The sequence below is a fragment of the Ylistrum balloti genome, unplaced genomic scaffold (genome assembly GCF_031769215.1).
Source record: "Ylistrum balloti isolate Yb309-2 unplaced genomic scaffold, AGI_CSIRO_Ybal_v1 Utg370732, whole genome shotgun sequence".
NCBI classification, from domain to species: Eukaryota; Metazoa; Mollusca; class Bivalvia; order Pectinida; family Pectinidae; genus Ylistrum; species Ylistrum balloti.
Genome location: NW_026782432.1, coordinates 297,388 through 318,930, shown reverse-complemented (window position 1 = coordinate 318,930; position 21,543 = coordinate 297,388). Strand labels below are relative to the sequence as shown.

The window sequence follows — 21,543 nt, the reverse complement described above, 5'->3', positions numbered from 1 at the left end:
TAATCCTAATTTATTGTCATTTCGTTAAAAAAACTCGCCGAAGTATGGATTCAGACTACAGGATTCGCGGTGATCCTGTAATAACACCGACATGCTTGGATCCTTACTGAGTTATTTAATCTAATAAATCACTTCGGTAGAAACAAAAACAAATCAACATATAAATAAAATCCATGAAATTTTATATTGATCACGTGATCAAGCCTCATATTTCATTGGTTATCAGACTTGCATTCTGGGATTGTGGCCGACCGGAAGTGCAGTATTACACAATGATATTCATTCTTTAACCATTCATGATGAAATGACCAAATTAATTTGTACAAGTTGTTGCCTAGGGAACGGTCAAGTTCATTTGGAGGTAGGGGTTTGTATATTGTAGAATTGTGAAACCTCACTGAACATCATGCAGGAGGCATGATATTCATGACAATAAGGGTCATTTGTCTTGTCCATTGACACATTAACAGCGCCATGAGAATCACATGCCGCTGAAGACGGGGTCATACATCCACAAACCTGAAGTCTCAAACTTACCTTAGAAAATTCAAACCTTAATACTAGTAAATTTCAATATCAAAACAATATTAATAAGTGATAATTGAAAAGATTGCGTGATAGTCGACTAAAATTAGTATTTGATAACGACTTGTGTAAATGTGATTTTCCTATTTAAATATGCATAATTGTACATTTATTTATTTTTTCGGTTCAGAAATTAGATTAGATTCCTTCACACAATTCTGAACATTCTTTACTTCGAAATACCAGATGTTTACCTGCCTAAGTCAATTTAAGTGCATTTAAGACACGACATGCAAATTAGCAGATAACCTAGTTTAAATCCTTAATCAATATCTAGCACTAAGGTTTATAGAAGAAGAGAATAATTTTGAAGTAAATAATCACCTCATGTCTTGTGTTAGTCGCCGCATTCGTGTGTAGAGTAACATTACTCAGTTACTAGACTATTCAGTTAAAAATCACAAAACAGTTTTCAAAATTAAACACTGATACATATTTTTTTTCTTTAATATCTACGATATTCATGTATTATAATTTTTGTATCTATAGAATTATGACAAATCCTTATTCATTGATTTATATAATATAGCTTTTTTTTTTATCTATTTATATTTTTTAAGCTTGTCATGCCTAGAATAAGAATAACCAAAGCGTTAGGTGAGAATGCATGGAATATTGACCCCCTCCCGATCTGTAACGATAAGATCTAGAAATCCTCAAATCACACGTTGATGGGGTTGGGCAGCTGACACATTCATAGACATTGTATCAAAAAAACTAAATACATCTTTTACCTAAGGTCGACATATTGATTTTTTGAGAAGAAAAAGGAATTTTACTTTCCTTGTAAATAAATTTCCAATTCCAAGTGGCATGTGACAGTTACTACATGTAATTGAACAAAATGTCCTTTTCTTGATGTATTTTAAAGGCGCAAATCAATTAAATTATCTAGGTCAACAAATGGTTATTCAAAAATCCCGTTGAAAGTAAGTTCACTTTATTAAGGTGTTCAGGTATTGTAAATTTTACTGTACACGCGAATAAAAAGTGTTCAGACTAACAAGGTTCTAATGTACACGCGAACCAAAGTGTCCAGACTAACAAGGTTCTACTGTACAAACAAACCAATGTGTCCATACTAACAAGGGTATACTGTACACACAAACCAAAGTGTCCAGACTAACAAGGTTCTACTGTACACACAAACCAAAGTGTCTAGACGTACAAGGTCCTACTGTACACACAAACCAAGGTGTCTAGACTATCAAGGTTCTACTGTACACACAAACCAAAGTGTCCAGACTAACAAGGTTCTACTGTACACACAAACCAAAGTGTCCAGACTAACAAAGTTCTACTATACACACAAACAAAAGTGTCAAGACTAACAAGGTTCTACTGTCCACACAAGCCAATGTGTCTAGAATACAAGGTTCAACTGTACTTGTAAACCAAGGTGTCAAGACTAACAGGATTCTAATGCACACACAAACCAAGGTGTCCAGACTAACAAGGTTCAACTATACACACAAACCAAAGTGTCTAGACTAACAAGGTTCTACTGTACACACAAACCAAAGTGTCCTGACTAACAAGGTTCTACTGTACATACAAACCAAAGTGTCTATACTTACAAGGTTCTACTTTACACACAAACCAAGGTGTCCATACTAACAAGATTCTACTGTACACACAAACCAAGCTGTCCACACTAACAAGGTTATATTGTACACACAAACCAATGTGTCCAGACTAACAAGGTTCTACTGTACACACAAACCAAAGTGTCCAGACTAACAAGGTTCTACTATACACACAAACCAAAGTGTCCAGACTATTAAGGTTCTACTATACACACAAACCAATATGTCTAGACGAACAAGGTTCCACTGTACTTGTAAACCAAGGTGTCAAGAGTACCAAGGTTCTACTGTACACACAAACCATGGTGTCCAGACTAACAAGGTTCTACTATACACACAAACCAAAGTGTCCAGACTAACAAGGTTCTACTGAACACACCAACCAAAGTGTCTATACTTACAAGGTTCTACTGTACACACAAACCAAGGTGTCCACACTAACAAGGTTCTACTGTGCACACAAATCAATGTGTCCAGACTAACAAGGTTCTACTGAACACACCAACCAAAGTGTCTATACTTACAAGGTTCTACTGTACACACAAACCAAGGTGTCCACACTAACAAGGTTCTATTGTAAACACAAACCAATGTGTCTAGACTAACAAGGTTCCACTGTACTTGTAAACCAAGGTGTCAAGACTAACAGGGTTCTACTGTTAAACACGAACCAAGGTGTCTAGACTAACAAGGTTCTACTGTACACAATAACCTAGGTGTCTAGACTAACAAGGTTCTACTGTACACAATATCCAAGGTGTCTAGACTAACAAGGTTCTACTGTACACACAAACCAATGTGTCTAGACTAACAAGGTTCTACTGTACACACAAACCAATGTGTCCAGACTAACAAGGTTCTACTGTACACCCAAACCAAGGTGTCCAGACTTACAAGGATCTCTGTACACGGTGTACGTCCGTTGAGAGTTCAGCGTTTCTTAAAGATAACGTTTCAATAACACGTTCTATTTTTCTTAGCTGCAATTTGTCGAAAACATGAAAGTTTCATAAAATCAATATAACCTCATCACACGTGACCTAAATTTTTCCTGTGCCTGAGGGTAATGGTTATGACATTAACCGTCTGAATTCACCCCAAGCATTACTTCAGCATTAAAAACACACAATAAATCAGCTTTGACGGTTTGAGAACACGGTGTAACTTGCTTGATGTGTATTCATACTCTTAAGGGAACATATGTTTATCACGCTAGTTGAAGCTGTTGTTGAACTTTATGGTGTCGTGTTTCTGAGGTAAAAATAGATATACCTTTTGATATATAAGTTTTCTTAAGTATTACGGTTAGAATCGTCGATACAAATGTATGACAAGATTAAATAAAAGAAAGATTGTTAATAAAACTGAAAAATTTGTGTATATGAAATACTGATTGTAAACAAAAGATGACGTATGTAAGAGCTTGTGTGACGAGTGCGGGATATCAAACCGTGACATAGAATGGAATCATTTCTTTTTGTTTTTTAAATGGATCGATAAATTTTGGTTTCCTATGGTGGCTGATTTCTGCCATTTCGTTGATTCGTCTCGTAGCATTTAGATTCGAAATTATTATTCTTTCTTTTTTTTTTCGCGCCGAAAGGACGATAATCAACAGGTCTTAATTCTCATCTTTTCGCCCCAAAAGACGACAAATCACGACAAAAGTGCTGTATTCTGATACGATAACAATGTCTTCAATCACGAAAAATATAAAATTGATAATAAGTAAGAGAATTTTTAGTGTCTCCTGGACGGTCCTGCAACGACATTCAAAAGAGTTCGTCGAGTTTTCGGAGACCGCTCCACGGCTCAGTCGATTTATCATCGGATTACAGCGTTCACCGATCCCTTCCTAGTGGTTAGGACAAGGGGAGGGATAGGGGTAGGGATGAGGAGAAGGAGAGAAGGGTGGTAGGGATGAGGACAAGGGGAGAAGGGTGGTAAGGATGAGGAGAAGGGGAGGGATAGGGGTAGGGATGAGGACAAGGGGAGGGATAGGGGCAGGGATGGGACAAGGGGAGGTCTAGGGGTAGGGATGGGACAAGGGGAGGGATAGGGGTAGGGATGAGGACAAGGGGAGGGATAGGGGTAGGGATGAGGACAAGGGGGGGATAGGGGTAGGGATGAGGAGAAGGGGAGGGATAGGGGTAGGGATGAGGACAAGGGGAGGGATAGGGGTAGGGATAAGGGGAGGGATTGGGGTAGGGATGAGGACAAGGGGAGGGATAGGGGTAGGGATGAGGAGAAGGGGAGAAGGATGGTAGGGATAAGGACAAGGGGAGAAGGGTGGTAGGGATTGGGACAAGGGGAGAAGGGCGGTAGGTATTTGGATAAGGGGAGAAGGGTGGTAGGGATCAGGACAAGGGTGGTAGGGATTGGGACAAGGGTAGAAGGGTGGTAGGGATGAGGAGAAGGGGATAAGGGTGGTACGAATTGGGACAAGGGGAGAATGGTGGTAAGAATTGGGACAAGGGGAGAAGGGTGGTAGGGATTGGGACAAGGGTGGTAGGGTCTTGGATAAGGGGAGAAGGGTGGTAGGGATAAGGACAAGGATGGTAAGGATTGGGACAAGGGAAGAAGGGTGGTAGGGATGAGGTGAAGGGGAGAAGGGTGGTAGGGATGAGAACAAGGGAAGGGGCGAATATGGATTGGGACAAGGGAAGGGAATGGAAAGGGATGAGAAAAAGGGAATTTGGCGAATAGGGATGCTGATAAAGTGACGGATGGATAGGACAAGGGAAGGGGAGAGTAGGGGTGAGGACAAGGGGAGGGGCGGATAGGTATGAGAAGGGGAGGGATGGGGGTAGGAAGGGGGACAAGGAGAGGGCGTGACTAGAAATCAGACTTTTCTAGTTTGCTTCTTTACCTTAGATAAGTTTTACTTAACTTAATCATAGTAATCTAAACTCGCACGTGAACATTAAGAATAATGAGGATGTTTTCGTTCCACTGTCTGCTTAGTCCGAGAGCAATCATAACATAGAGACATTCGGATCATAATGGAAATTCACGGGGACTGGTTCCGAATGACATTCATTTGCTTGTCGATTTTGTAAATCATTATTCATATCCATATACCGACATTTTTGTTGAGAATGTCCGTTTTCGATTGTTTGTTTGTCAATTTTTACATACATATAATCCCATCTTGATCTGAAATAGGCTTCTTCATACACGCGTATTCGTCACGTGATCAAGTCATCGACCATCACCGCACGTGGCATTTGTCCAGAATACATTCTTCACGGTGACAGACCCTGCTTGAAGGTATAAGTACGCATTGCACTCGGAGACGTGCCGGAAGTCGGACCGTACTCACGATCACTTCCGATCCACTCCAGATAGTTTTGAACAATCTTCTGTGACAAGAACGAATTGTTTTTCATAACAATGACTGGGGATCTTATATCACAAACATTAAGCTTCCTTCAAACAATTTTCATTTATCATTTTGATGTGCTGGTGTTTGATTTAAGGCCATATCACTTATGTCTTTTTTGCCCTTCTTCCTCAAAAAATTCCGCTGTAAGTAACTATTACGTATGTGTCAACCATTTGAAATATTTTTACCATAAAGTATCACATTAGATCCGTAGACAGGGAACAGGAATAATGATAACGGTGAAACTTTTAGAATTGTACAAAACACACACGTGAAAAGCATCTTTAAATACAAATTCAAAATTGAATAGAGCTTAAGAAATGAATTACGCAGCATCATACAGTTGTTTCGTCCTTGTAGGACTCTTCAGTGATGCTACATCATACAGCTGTGTTGTCCTTCTAGGACTCGTCAGTGATGCTACATCATACAGCTGTGTTGTCCTTCTAGGACTCGTCAGTGATGCTACTTCATACAGCTGTGTTGTCCTTCTAGGACTCGTCAGTGATGCTACTTCATACAGCTGTTCTCTACTTACAGCTGTTCTCTACTTCTAGGACACCTCATTGATGCTACATCATACAGCTGTTCTTTACTTCTAGGACACGACAGTGATGCTACTTCATACAGCTGTTCTCTACTTCTAGGACTCGTCAGTGATGCTACATCATACAGCTGTTCTTTACTTCTAGGACACGACAGTGATGCTACTTCATACAGCTGTTCTCTACTTATAGGACACGACCGTGATGCTACATCATACAACTGTGTTGTCTTTCTAGGACACGACAGTGATGCTACTTCATACAGCTGTGTTGTCCTTCTAGGACTCGTCAGTGATGCTACATCATACAGCTGTTCTCTACTTTTAGGACACGACAGTGATGCTACTTCATACAGCTGTTCTCTACTTCTAGGACACGACAGTGATGCTACTTCATACAGCTGTTCTCTACTTCTAGGACACGACAGTGATGCTACTTCATACAGCTGTGTTGTCCTTCTAGGACACGTCAGTGATGCTACTTCATACGGCTGTTCTCTACTTCTAGGACACCTCATTGATGCTACATCATACAGCTGTTCTCTACTTCTAGAACTCGTCAGTGATGCTACATCATACAACTGTTCTTTACTTCTAGGACACCTCATTGATGCTACATCATACAGGTGTTCTCTGCTTCTAGGACACGACAGTGATGCTACTTCATACAGCTGTTCTCTACTTCTAGGACACGACAGTGATGCTACTTCATACAGCTGTGTTGTCCTTCTAGGACTCGTCAGTGATGCTACTTCATACAGCTGTTCTCTACTTTTAGGACACGACAGTGATGCTACTTCATACAGCTGTTCTCTACTTCTAGGACACGACAGTGATGCTACGCTACATCATACAGGTGTTCTCTACTTCTAGGACTCGACAGTGATGCTACATCATACAGGTGTTCTCTGCTTCTAGGACTCGTCAGTGATGCTACATCATACAACTGTGTTGTCTTTCTAGGACACGACAGTGATGCTACTTCATACAGCTGTTCTCTTCTTCTAGGACACGACAGTGATGCTACTTCATACAGCTGTTCTCTACTTCTAGGACACGACAGTGATGCTACATCATACAACTGTGTTGTCCTTCTAGGACACGACAGTGATGCTACTTCATACAGCTGTTCTCTACTTCTAGGACACGACAGTGATGCTACTTCATACAGCTGTTCTCTACTTCTAGGACACGACAGTGATGCTACTTCATACAGCTGTTTCGTCCTTCTAGGACTCGTCAGTGATGCTACTTCATACAGATGTTCTCTACTTCTAGGATACGACAATGTTGCTACATCATACAGCTGTTCTCTACTTCTAGGACTCATCAGTGATGCTACATCATACAGGTGTTCTCTACTTCTAGGACCCGACAATGTTGCTACATCATACAGCTGTTTCGTCCTTCTAGGACTCGTTAGTGATGCTATATCATAAAAACTGTTTCGTTCTTCTAGGACTCGTCAGTGATGCTACATCATACAGCTGTTCTCTACTTCTAGGACTCGTCAGTGATGCTACATCATACAGCTGTTTCGTCCTTCTTGGACCCGTAAGTGAAGCTACATCATACAGCTGTTTCGTCCTTCTTGGACCCGTAAGTGAAGTTACATCATACAGCTGTTTCGTCCTTCTAGGTCTTGTCTGTAATGCTTATGGCCTGAAGTGTCGAGAGGCTTGTTATGGTTTGTGTACAGCAGAAAAATGTTGAAATCCTCAACGTTTAGACACAATCTGTAACACATAGAGACAGCAACGGAACTCTCTACATTGCAGTTCATTTAAATGTCCTTGAAGACGTCATAACAGACGCCAAAGTTAAGTTCGGATTTATTCCATTTGTTATGCGTTCTGGAAACCTGAATACGGAAGCCATCTAATTAAACGTTCATCGAAAATAGAAATGACTTCCGAAGATTGGCGCTAAATCAGTTGTTTCGGTATTTCTGACAGGAGATGTTTAACAAATAGTGGTGTATTTTCGATGCAGTGAAACCTGTGTCTTTTTGTGTTGTGTATACCTGGCTGTCTGTTAGAGAAGAAATGGCAACATCATTGTATACAGTTGAAGCAGGTGTTTGTGTTTCAGTCTAAAGAACTAATTAATTCTGCTCAATAAATTATTTTTTTATCAATCGAATTTGATGTGTTCGTTGTTTGACTGGGCATTAAATTGTGATAACATAGCGTTAGAATTTTTCTTTTTCTTCGATGCCCTTGATTTTGTTTAGTTTAAAGCGACATGACAGAAAAAAAAACATTACTTTTATTGATTTTATGTGTAGTGTACACAGTCACGTTTCCCTGCTATCCCAATGTTCACAATTTATTTCAAAGGTCCACCTTGACCACTCAGTTTATTCGGGACACCCCTCTAACATTCAACGCTTACATATCATGATCACTTGACAGTTTTGAAAACGAGGCAGTTCATTTGTAAAAATGAACATATGATGTTGTACACAAATAACATTGTCAGTAGTTACACACCTGTTTTGAACCCATGCTAAAAACATGTCTTTCTGATAACAAGATTACTTGATAGTCATGTCCAACACATTCGGCCCATTCTAGTCTCGTGAATGTTTCTGTCAAGTCCTGTGGTATTTTCTTTTTACTAAAACAGTTCACATCTGGCATGATGCTTCTCCAACGAACATGCGAGTTTTTCATATACCCACTACATTTCGCTGTACCGCTAACGCTGTAACCTTTTTTCTAAGGCTGTCATACCCGTGATGTGTGTTTTATCATATACAACACAAACCTTTACAGACTGGTGACCAACAGCGATAGATTGTCCTAATTATTGTTTAGAATCCTTCTGTCTATATGTAAGTGAAAACCAACCGGCATTGTTCATAAGGTGAGACATCAGGTCCAAACGTAAAAGTACACTAACTACATCTCTAACATATCATCAGGTCCTTGTTTCTAAATCCATAAATTCATCTCTATCACTAGGTTTCTGTGATAAACTACACCTTGACTTAATTCCAGGGTATCCGTGTCTAAAGCCCCGGCTTGCGCCACAATGTTATAATTACGGACTTTTGGTGTCTAAACCCCCACGTTCTCGTGTCTGAATTCCGGGGCTGTGTCTGAACTCCCGGCCCATGTCACCATGTCTAAATCTCCGGCCTGCGTCTCCATGTCTTAGTCCCCGACCCATATCACCATGTCTAAATCCCCGGCCTGCGTCTCCATGTCTTAATCCCCGACCAATGTCACCATGTCTAAATCCCCAGTCTGCGTCTCCAAGTCTTAATCCCCGACCCATGTCACCATGTCTAAATCCCCGGCCTGCGTCTCCATGTCTTAATCCCCGACCCATGTCACCATGCCTAAATCCCCAGTCTGCGTCTCCATGTCTTAATCCTCGACCCATGTCACCATGCTTAAATCCCCAGTCTGCGTCTCCATGCCTTAATCCCCGACCCATATCACCATGTCTAAATCCCCGGTCTGCGTCTCCATGTCATAATCCCGGCCCATGTCTCCATGTCTAAATCCCCGGCCTGCGTCTCCATGTCTAAATCCCCGACCCATGTCACCATGTCTAAATCCCCGTGTCTACCTCCTTGATGTCATATATCTAAACACCGACGTTTCTGTGCCTTCCTCCTTGTGGCATATATCTTAATCCCGACATTTCTGTGTCTATATCATTGATGTCATATATCTTAATCCAGACGTTTCTGTGCCTTCCTCCTTGATGTCATTTATCTTAATCCCGACGTTTCTGGGTCTACCTCCTTGATGTCATATATCTAAACCCCTTACATCCGCTGGTGTCTAAATTCTACACGTCATACTATTCAAATAACAGTGTTTTTCACCTCGAGTACAATTATCCATGACCCTGGATGCAAAACATTCATGCTTTCTGCTTTACGAAGCCACAAGTCCTTGAGCCAAAATACCCACTTTCAAAGAAACGTGTTCCTGTGTTAAAATTGCGCGCCCCTGTGTCACAGAGACCACTATTTGATCAGAAATACCCCTACTTCTGCGGTCCTTTGTGGTATACTTGTGTCGATGGACTATTTACCACTTCAAAATGAATAAGTATAATGATTACATCAGCCTTAAGTAGAATTCGTCGGATCTCACGCGACTTAATCATAGAAATATGACACACAAGGAAAGCGATGAGTCGACACGCCGGATATGATGTCCGTCATATTTTCGATCCTGAGACTGAATCATAGCGCCACCTGGGACCGCCAACTTAAAAAAAATTTCAACGTTGTTCCGTAGTTTAATGACATATCTTATAAATGTAAATTGAAGGACTTCGCTTTTAATCATATACCAAAAATAGTTTACAATTAATCCAAGCGTATCACAGTGTATCCTTTAACTACACAGTAAAATTTAGTTTGTTTTTATTTCTCTAGATAATCGATTAATCTTCAATATCAAATCTTATTGATGTTAATTCAGGTTGACCTGAAGGGGAAATTGCAGCACAAGTCTAGTCTCATTCTTCCAGCTGCTTGATCACATTGTTGTTGCGTGTGCAGACAACAAGAGTCTGGTTGAAGGAGACTAGTTAAGTCACGTTTTGCCAAAACCGCAAATATTGTGGCTAAGTGGCCCCTTGAATTCTGTCCCTTTCTTAGGGTTAATATACGCAGTATGTCCAGCGTATCTGTATAAAAAGAAATTCAATCTCAGGAGAATCATTTAAAAACATTAAACATTTTATTCCAAATTGTTAGTTACTTTAAACCTTTATGTTCATTAAAAATCATATTTGAATACTAGGAAAACAGAATGAAAATGAGTGAAAAACATGTAAAATTCCCTTTCAAATCCTGAGTAACTCTAAAATTATTTTTTGTTAATGTTCAATAAAAAATCGATCTGAATACTAGGACAAAAGGACAAAAGAATTGTACTACTGGTGAAAAAAACCTGAAAATATTGGACACATCTAATATTGAACAAAAATGAGAAAGACAAAGATTGATGACATGAGATCATAGGTCTGTTTGTTTTGATAAATAATCCCATGTCCTCTGTTTAGCCTACGTATCGTGCCATCATATCAAAATGAATTATTGAGCAAATTTCGAAATCAAGGCAAGATAAATTTGTGACAACTTAATTAAGATATAGAAAAACAAATATATTTAGACATTTAAACATCGGCTTTTGTTGCTGGAAAAAGCTAACAATGCTTTAGAAATTTTAACGGGATCTTAATAGTTAAAGGGCAGTGAAACAAACGACCTTTATCAAAACACACTGGTACTCAAAGTACAAAGGTCACAGCTATTGACCTTTGGCGCGGAGTAGAAACTCGGCGCATATGAGTGCACTGATGCATATCATATCAAAATACACAACGCTGTATTTGTTTCTGCTAAGTGACATCGTTCCCTCCTCCCCAAATCAAAATACACAACGCTGTATTTGTTTCTGCTTTGTGACATCGTTCCCTCCTCCCCATATCAAAATACACAACGCTGTATATGTTTCTGCTTTGTGACATCGTTCCCTCCTCCCCATATCAAAATACACAACGCTGTATATGTTTCTGCTTTGTGACATCGTTCCCTCCTCCCCATATCAAAATACACAACGCTGTATATGTTTCTGCTTTGTGACATCGTTCCCTCCTCCCCATATCAAAATACACAACGCTGTATTTGTTTCTGCTTTGTGACACCGATCCCTCCTCCCCATATCAAAATACACAACGCTGTATTTGTTTCTGCTTTGTGACATCGTTCCCTCCTCCCCATATCAAAATACACAACGCTGTATTTGTTTCTGCTTTGTGATACCGTTCCCTCCCCAAATCAAAATACACAACGCTGTATTTGTTTCTGCTAAGTGACACCGTTCCCTCCTCCCCATATCAAAATACACAACGCTGTATTTGTTTCTGCTTTGTGACATCGTTCCCTCCTCCCCATATCAAAATACACAATGCTGTATATGTTTCTGCTTTGTGACATCGTTCCCTCCTCCCCATATCAAATTACACAATGCTGTATATGTTTCTGCTAAGTGACACCGTTCAGTCCTCCCCATATCAAAATACACAACGCTGTATTTGTTTCTGCTTTGTGACATCGTTCCCTCCTCCCCAAATCAAAATACACAACGCTGTATATGTTTCTGTTAAGTGACACCGTTCCCTCCTCCCCATATCAAAATACACAACGCTGTATTTGTTTCTGCTTTGTGACATCGTTCCCTCCTCCCCATATCAAAATACACAATGCTGTATATGTTATATGTTTCTGCTTTGTGACATCGTTCCCTCCTCCCCATATCAAATTACACAATGCTGTATATGTTTCTGCTAAGTGACACCGTTCAGTCCTCCCCATATCAAAATACACAACGCTGTATTTGTTTCTGCTTTGTGACATCGTTCCCTCCTCCCCAAATCAAAATACACAACGCTGTATATGTTTCTGTTAAGTGACACCGTTCCCTCCTCCCCATATCAAAATACACAACGCTGTATTTGTTTCTGCTTTGTGACATCGTTCCCTCCTCCCCATATCAAAATACACAACGCTGTATATGTTTCTGTTAAGTGACACCGTTCCCTCCTCCCATATCAAAATACACAACGCTGTATATGTTTCTGCTTTGTGATACCGTTCCCTCCTCCCCATATCAAAATACACAACGCTGTATTTGTTTCTGCTTTGTGACATCGTTCCCTCCTCCCCAAATCAAAATACACAACGCTGTATATGTTTCTGTTAAGTGACACCGTTCCCTCCTCCCCATATCAAAATACACAACGCTGTATTTGTTTCTGCTTTGTGACATCGTTCCCTCCTCCCCATATCAAAATACACAACGCTGTATTTGTTTCTGCTTTGTGATACCGTTCCCTCCCCATATCAAAATACACAACGCTGTATATGTTTCTGCTAAGTGACACCGTTCCCTCCTCCCCATATCAAAATACACAACGCTGTATATGTTTCTGCTAAGTGACATCGTTCCCTCCTCCCCAAATCAAAATACACAACGCTGTATTTGTTTCTGCTTTGTGACATTGTTCCCTCCTCCCCATATCAAAATACACAACGCTGTATTTGTTTCTGCTTTGTGACATCGTTCCCTCCTCCCCATATCAAAATACACAACGCTGTATATGTTTCTGCTTTGTGATACCGTTCCCTCCTCCCCATATCAAAATACACAACGCTGTATATATTTCTGCTTTGTGATACCGTTCCCTCCTCCCCATATCAAAATACACAATGCTGTATATGTTTCTGCTAAGTGACACCGTTCCCTCCTCCCCATATCAAAATACACAATGCTGTATATGTTTCTGCTAAGTGACACCGTTCCCTCCTCCCCATATCAAAATACACAATGCTGTATATATTTCTGCTTAGTGGCACCGTTCCTTCCTCATATCAAAATACACAATGCTGTATATGTTTCTGCTAAGTGATATAGTTCCCTCCTCCCCATATCAAAATACACAACGCTGTATATATTTCTGCTTAGTGGCACCGTTCCTTCCTCATATCAAAATACACAACGCTGTATTTGTTTCACACCTGCTTTGTGACACCGTTTTCTCCTCCATAGCAAAATCTCCTACCATAAATTCGAGCCAAATTATACGCTATCGTATATGCTTGAAGTCCCGATAGCTCAGGTAGTTAAAACGTTGATCTACATAAACTCAAGTTCCAAGGTGTGTGGTTTGATACTCCCGAACCGCGATGATTGGTATTTCTCAGTGTTATCGGTATCTGCTGACGTGGTGGTGTCCTTTAGCAAGACACGTTATTCTAATTACTGTGGCCGACTTGCGGCGAGCTTCCAGCAAGTTGTTCAGTGATATTATTACCAGCTACTACAAGGTAACATACGCTCAAAGACACTGAAAATGACTCTGGCTTTTTACGGGGAACCCTACAAACAAAAACAAGGTAGTACATAATAAATAGCACTTCCGGGATACCGAACACATTTCCGGACGATAAAGTTAATCCGAAAGACGATAATTTTAAGAAAAACATCTTCATGTTGATTCCATTCAGGATTTTTTTTTATATTGCCAGTAAAATTTATTTCTATGAAAGAACGATGTTGATAAGAGTACATATAAACTGCTCTACTGACTTAATATTTTACAAATACACGTACATATGGTAATGATGTTACATTGACACTACACGTGTAAGAAAAAACGTGCACTGGAAAAAGCTGCGAAATACGTAACGTTTATCTCCAAGCTTGTTTTTCTATATCCTAGATGCATTACGTTTATATGTAGTATTGTTTTGTAGGATTCAATATTGTTTAAAATTAACTATGAAGAAGCATTAAAAAATAAACAAACTACAACGGAACTATTTTTCCTGTCACTCGATCTTTCAGGGTTATGATCCCTGTACGTATTGAACACAGATAACTCGCAAGGATGTAATCATGTTGTATGTAAAGTTACTATCAACAGAAAACGTGTACAAAGGTATTACACGTGCCGTTCTAGTATCTAAAAAATTAATTCGTTCCGCCCAGAAAAGAAAACGACTTTCAGCCTACGAAAGCGATTGTTCCAAGGTCGTGTTTGTGTTGGGCAAAGGAGTGGTGTGGGGCTGGTGAATCATTTGCACTGAGTAAGGTACACAGAGGTCAAAATCTAGAGTACGACTGAGAAATACCTTACAAGTTATGCAATTGGCTAGAGACAGAATCACATGAGACAGGTAGTTAAATGTCTTAAAAATGATTTATATTTTTATATAAATTAAAATATTTAAATGATTTCTGCATATTTAACAGGTATTGATATGTTTTTAAAGATTTTTTTGGAATATAAATTACTACATTTAAATAATTTATGTACATTTTACAGGTATTAAAATATTTTTTTTTTACTATAAATTGCAATATTCAAATAATTTCTTAATATCTGTTTTCGTTTCGTGGTTTCTTTTCTCATTTAAGTTAAATATTTTCAAATAAACTCATTTTATGATAATTTCATAGTTTCTAAAAAAATGTTTGATTTGCATTAAACCCAAAATAAAATATGCTAATGAAACGTATTCATGTTTTATGCGCGTGACTTTTCGTATTTAAGATTGACAGATGACACTGAGTCGGGAAATGTGAAGAGCTCTATTCTACATAGACAAGTAACAGCGGTAGGAAGATATCTTCTACCCGAGATAAATGATACCATCACCCCCGTGTGGTAAACATGCACAATTTTATCTTGGAAAAAAATAATGTTCGTTTACATATATATTCCTGTTTCTAAAATGTTCATATTTAGGCACAGTTTTTCTCTCTGTATTATCTTTATCAAAACAACTTTGTAAATTAATACCTACTTTAAATTCAGAATAAAATTCACAAATTCCTGGTAATAACAGAGAAATCGTCAGAACTAACCACACATGTTGTTTTCGGTAAAAATGTGAGCTAATGTCAATGTATTCAGTAAAAAAAAACTATGTCGCGCAATTCTCTATCTACTCCTTAAAATATATCTGACTATTGTAAACATCCGGGTATATAGTCTTTACAGATACATTATGTAGACAGCTATACCCCCGGGTATATACTTTTTAGGGATACATTATGTAGACAGCTATACCCCGGGTATATATTCTTTAGGCATACATTATGTAGACAGCTATACCCCGGTATACAGTCTTTAGGGATACATTATGTAGACAGCTATACCCCGGTATATAGTCTTTAGGGATACACTATGTAGACAGCTATACCCCGGTATATAGTCTTTAGGGATACATTATGTAGACAGCTATACCCCGGTATACAGTCTTTAGGGATACACTATGTAGACAGCTATACCCGGGGTATATAGTCTTTAGGGATACATTATGTAGACAGCTATACCCCGGTATACAGTCTTTAGGGATACACTATGTAGACAGCTATACCCGGGGTATACAGTCTTTAGGGATACACTATGTAGACAGCTATACCCCGGTATACAGTCTTTAGGGATACATTATGTAGACAGCTATACCCCGGTATACAGTCTTTAGGGATACATTATGTAGACAGCTATACCCCGGTATACAGTCTTTAGGGATACATTATGTAGACAGCTATACCCCGGTATATAGTCTTTAGGGATACATTATGTAGACAGCTATATACCCTGGTATACAGTCTTTAGGGATACATTATGTAGACAGCTATACCCGGGGTATACAGTCTTTAGGGATACATAGTCTTTAGGGATACATTATGTAGACAGCTATACCCCGGGTATATAGTCTTTAGGGATACACTATGTAGACAGCTATACCCCGGGTATATAGTCTTTAGGGATACATTATGTAGACAGCTATACCCCGGTATAGAGTCTTTAGGGATACAGTATGTAGACAGCTATAGTCTTTAGGGATACATTATGTAGACAGCTATACCCCGGGTATATAGTCTTTAGGGATACACTATGTAGATAGCTATACCCCGGTATATAGTCTTGAGGGATACATTATGTAGACAGCTATACCCCGGTATAAAGTCTTTAGAGATACATTATGTAGACAGCTATACCCCGGTATATAGTCTTTAGGGATACATTATGTAGACAGCTATACCCCGGTATATAGTCTTTAGGGATACATTATGTAGACAGCTATACCCCGGGTATATAGTCTTTAGGGATACACTATGTAGACAGCTATACCCCGGGTATATATTCTCTAGGGATACACTATGTAGACAGCTATACCCCGGGTATATAGTCTTTAGGGATACATTATGTAGACAGCTATACCCCGGTATACAGTCTAGTACATTATGTAGGCTATACCCCGATACAGGGATACATTATGTAGACAGCTATACCCCGGGTATACAGTCTTTAGGGATACACTATGTAGACAGCTATACCCCGGGTATATAGTCTTTAGGGATACACTATGTAGACAGCTATACCCGGGGTATATAGTCTTTAGGGATACATTATGTAGACAGCTATACCCCGGGTATATAGTCTTTAGGGATACACTATGTAGACAGCTATACCCCGGGTATATAGTCTTTAGGGATACATTATGTAGACAGCTATACCCCGGTATACAGTCTTTAGGGATACATTATGTACACAGCTATACCCCGGGTATATAGTCTTTAGGGATACATTATGTAGACAGCTATATACCCTGGGTATACAGTATTTAGGGATACATTATGAAGACAGCAATACCCGGGATATATAGTCTTTAGGGATACATTATGTAGACAGCTATACCCCGGGTATATAGTCTATAGGGATACACAAGGAAGAAAACAATACCCCGGGTATATATTATGTAGGGATACACTATGTAGACAGCTATACCCGGGGTATATAGTCTTTAGGGATACATTATGTAGACAGCTATACCCCGGGTATATAGTCTTTAGGGATACATTATGTAGACAGCTATACCCGGGGTATATAGTCTTTAGGGATACAATATGTAGACAGCTAAACCCCCGGTATAAAGTCTTTAGGGATACATTATGTAGACAGCTATACCCCGGTATATAGTCTTTAGGGGTATATAGTCTTTAGGGATACATTATGTAGACAGCTATACCCCGGGTATATAGTCTTTAGGGATACACTATGTAGATAGCTATACCCCGGTATATAGTCTTTAGGGATACATTATGTAGACAGCTATACCCCGGTATACAGTCTTTAGGGATACACTATGTAGACAGCTATACCCGGGGTATATAGTCTTTAGGGATACATTATGTAGACAGCTATACCCCGGGTATATAGTCTTTAGGGATACATTATGTAGACAGCTATACCCCGGTATATAGTCTTTAGGGATACATTATGTAGACAGCTATACCCCGGTATACAGTCTTTAGGGATACATTATGTAGACAGCTATACCCCGGGTATATAGTCTTTAGGGATACACTATGTAGACAGCTATACCCCGGGTATATAGTCTTTAGGGATACATTATGTAGACAGCTATACCCCGGTATACAGTCTTTAGGGATACATTATGTAGACAGCTATACCCGGGGTATACAGTCTTTAGGGATACACTATGTAGACAGCTATACCCGGGGTATATAGTCTTTAGGGATACATTATGTAGACAGCTATACATTATGACAGCTATACCCCGGGTATATAGTCTTTAGGGATACATTATGTAGACAGCTATACCCCGGTATAAAGTCTTTAGGGATACATTATGTAGACAGCTATACCCCGGTATATAGTCTTTAGGGATACACTATGTAGACAGCTATACCCCGGGGATATATAGTCACTATACCCGGTATATAGTCTTTAGGGATACACTATGTAGACAGCTATACCCCGGGTATATAGTCTTTAGGGATACATTATGTAGACAGCTATACCCCGGTATATAGTCTTTAGGGATACATTATGTAGACAGCTATACCCCGGTATATAGTCTTTAGGGATACATTATGTAGACAGCTATACCCCGGTATACAGTCTTTAGGGATACATTATGTAGACAGCTATACCCCGGTATATAGTCTTTAGGGATACATTATGTAGACAGCTATACCCCGGTATATAGTCTTTAGGGATACACTATGTAGACAGCTATACCCCGGTATATAGTCTTTAGGGATACATTATGTAGACAGCTATACCCCGGGTATATAGTCTTTAGGGATACATTATGTAGACAGCTATACCCCGGTATACAGTCTTTAGGGATACATTATGTAGACAGCTATACCCGGGGTATATAGTCTTTAGGGATACACTATGTAGATAGCTATACCCCGGTATATAGTCTTTAGGGATACATTATGTAGACAGCTATACCCCGGGTATATAGTCTTTAGGGATACATTATGTAGACAGCTATACCCCGGTATACAGTCTTTAGGGATACATTATGTAGACAGCTATACCCCGGGTATACAGTCTTTAGGGATACATTATGTAGACAGCTATACCCCGGGTATACAGTCTTTAGGGATACATTATGTAGACAGCTATACCCCGGTATATAGTCTTTAGGGATACACTATGTAGACAGCTATACCCCTTTAGATACATACATTATGTAGACAGCTATACCCGGGGTATATAGTCTTTAGGGATAAACTATGTAGATAGCTATACCCCGGTATATAGTCTTTAGGGATACATTATGTAAACAGCTATACCCCGGGTATATAGTCTTTAGGGATACACTATGTAGACAGCTATACCCCGGGTATATAGTCTCTAGGGATACACTATGTAGACAGCTATACCCCGGGTATATAGTCTTTAGGGATACATTATGTAGACAGCTATACCCGGGGTATATAGTCAGCTTATTGACACTGTGGTATATTTTACCTTTCTGTGTTGACACTGTGGTGTATTTTACCTTTCTGGGTTGACGCTGTGGTATATTTTACCTTTCTGTGTTGACGCTGTGGTGTATTTTACCTTTCTGTGTTGACACTGTGGTGTATTTTACCTTTCTGTGTTGACACTGTGGTGTATTTTACCTTTCTGTGTTGACACTGTGGTGTATTTTACCTTTCTGTGTTGACACTGTGGTGTATTTTACCTTTCTGTGTTGACACTGTGGTGTATTTTACCTTTCTGTGTTGACACTGTGGTATATTTTACCTTTCTGTGTTGACACTGTGGTGTATTTTACCTTTCTGTGTTGACAGTGTGGTGTATTTTACCTTTCTGTGTTGACACTGTGGTGTATTTTACCTTTCTGTGTTGACACTGTGGTGTATTTTACCTTTCTGTGTTGACACTGTGGTGTATTTTACCTTTCTGTGTTGACACTGTGGTGTATTTTACCTTTCTGTGTTGACACTGTGGTGTATTTTATCGTTATGTGTTGACACTGTGGTGTATTTTACCTTTCTGTGTTGACACTGTGGTGTATTTTACCTTTCCGTGTTGACACTGTGGTGTATTTTACCTTTCTATGATAACACTGTGGTGTATTTTACCTTTCTGTGTTGACACTGTGGTGTATTTTACCTTTCTGTGTTGACACTGTGGTGTATTTTACCTTTCTGTGTAGACAATGTGGTGTATTTAATCTTTCTGTGTTGACACTGTGGTGTATTTTACCTTTCTGTGTTGACACTGTGGTGTATTTTACCTTTCTGTGTTGACACTGTGGTGTATTTTACCTTTCTGTGTTGACACTGTGGTGTATTTTACCTTTCTGTGTTGACACTGTGGTGTAATTTACCATTCTGTGTAGACAATGTGGTGTATTTAATCTTTCTGTGTTGACACTGTGGTGTATTTTACCTTGATGTGTTGACACTGTGGTGTATTTTACCTTTCTGTGTTGACACTGTGGTGTATTTTACCTTTCTGTGTTGACACTGTGGTGTATTTTACCTTTCTGTGTTGACGCTGTGGTGTATTTTACCTTTCTGTGTTGACACTGTGGTGTATTTTACCTTTCTGTGTTGACACTGTGGTGTATTTTACCTTTCTGTGTTGACACTGTGGTGTATTTTACCTTTCTATGTTGACACTGTGGTGGATTTTACCTTTCTGTGTTGTGGTGTATTTTACCTTTCTGTGTTGACACTGTGGTGTATTTTACCTTTCTGTGTTGACACTGTGGTGTATTTTACCTTTCTGTGTTGACACTGTGGTGTATTTTACCTTTCTGTGTTGACACTGTGGTGTATTTTACCTTTCTGTGTTGACACTGTGGTGTATTTTATCTTTCTGTGTTGACACTGTGGTGTATTTTACCTATCTGTGTTGACACTGTGGTGTATTTTACCTTTCTGTGTCGACACTGTGGTGTATTTTACCTTTCTGTGTTGACACTGTGGTGTATTTTACGTTTCTGTGTTGACACTGTCGTGTATTTTACCTTTCTGTGTTGACACTGTGGTGTATTTTACCTTTCTGTGTTGACACTGTGGTGTATTTTACCTTTCTGTGTTGACACTGTGGTGTATTTTACCTTTCTGTGTTGACACTGTGGTGTATTTTACCTTTCTGTGTTGACACTGTGGTGTATTTTACCTTTCTGTGTTGACACTGTGGTGTATTTTACCTTTCTGTGTTGACACTGTGGTGTATTTTACCTTTCTGTGTTGACACTGTGGTGTATTTTACCTTTCTGTGTTGACACTGTGGTGTATTTTACCTTTCTGTGTTGACACTGTGGTGTATTTTACCTTTCTGTGTTGACACTGTGGTGTATTTTACCTTTCTGTGTTGACACTGTGGTGTATTTAACCTTTCTGTGTTGACACTGTGGTGTATTTTACCTTTCTGTGTTGACACTGTGGTGTATTTTACCTTTCTCTGTTGACACTGTGGTGTATTTTACCTTTCTGTGTTGACACTGTGGTGTATTTTACCTTTCTGTGTTGACACTGTGGTGTATTTTACCTTTCTGTGTTGACACTGTGGTGTATTTTACCTTTCTGTGTTGACACTGTGGTATATTTTAC

The 21,543-nt window shown here is 39.4% G+C and overlaps 1 protein-coding gene across 1 annotated transcript in view; it reads right to left on the bottom strand.

Annotated features, from left to right (window-relative positions):
* Window positions 1-9,544, bottom strand: part of LOC132557836 (uncharacterized) — a 36,961-nt gene extending 27,417 nt beyond the window's left edge. The window contains exon 1 of the mRNA XM_060222362.1: window positions 9,150-9,544. Within this exon, the coding sequence (XP_060078345.1) occupies window positions 9,150-9,544 (395 nt within the window). The remainder of the gene's footprint in view (window positions 1-9,149) is intronic.
* Between the last annotated feature and the right edge of the window lie 11,999 nt (window positions 9,545-21,543).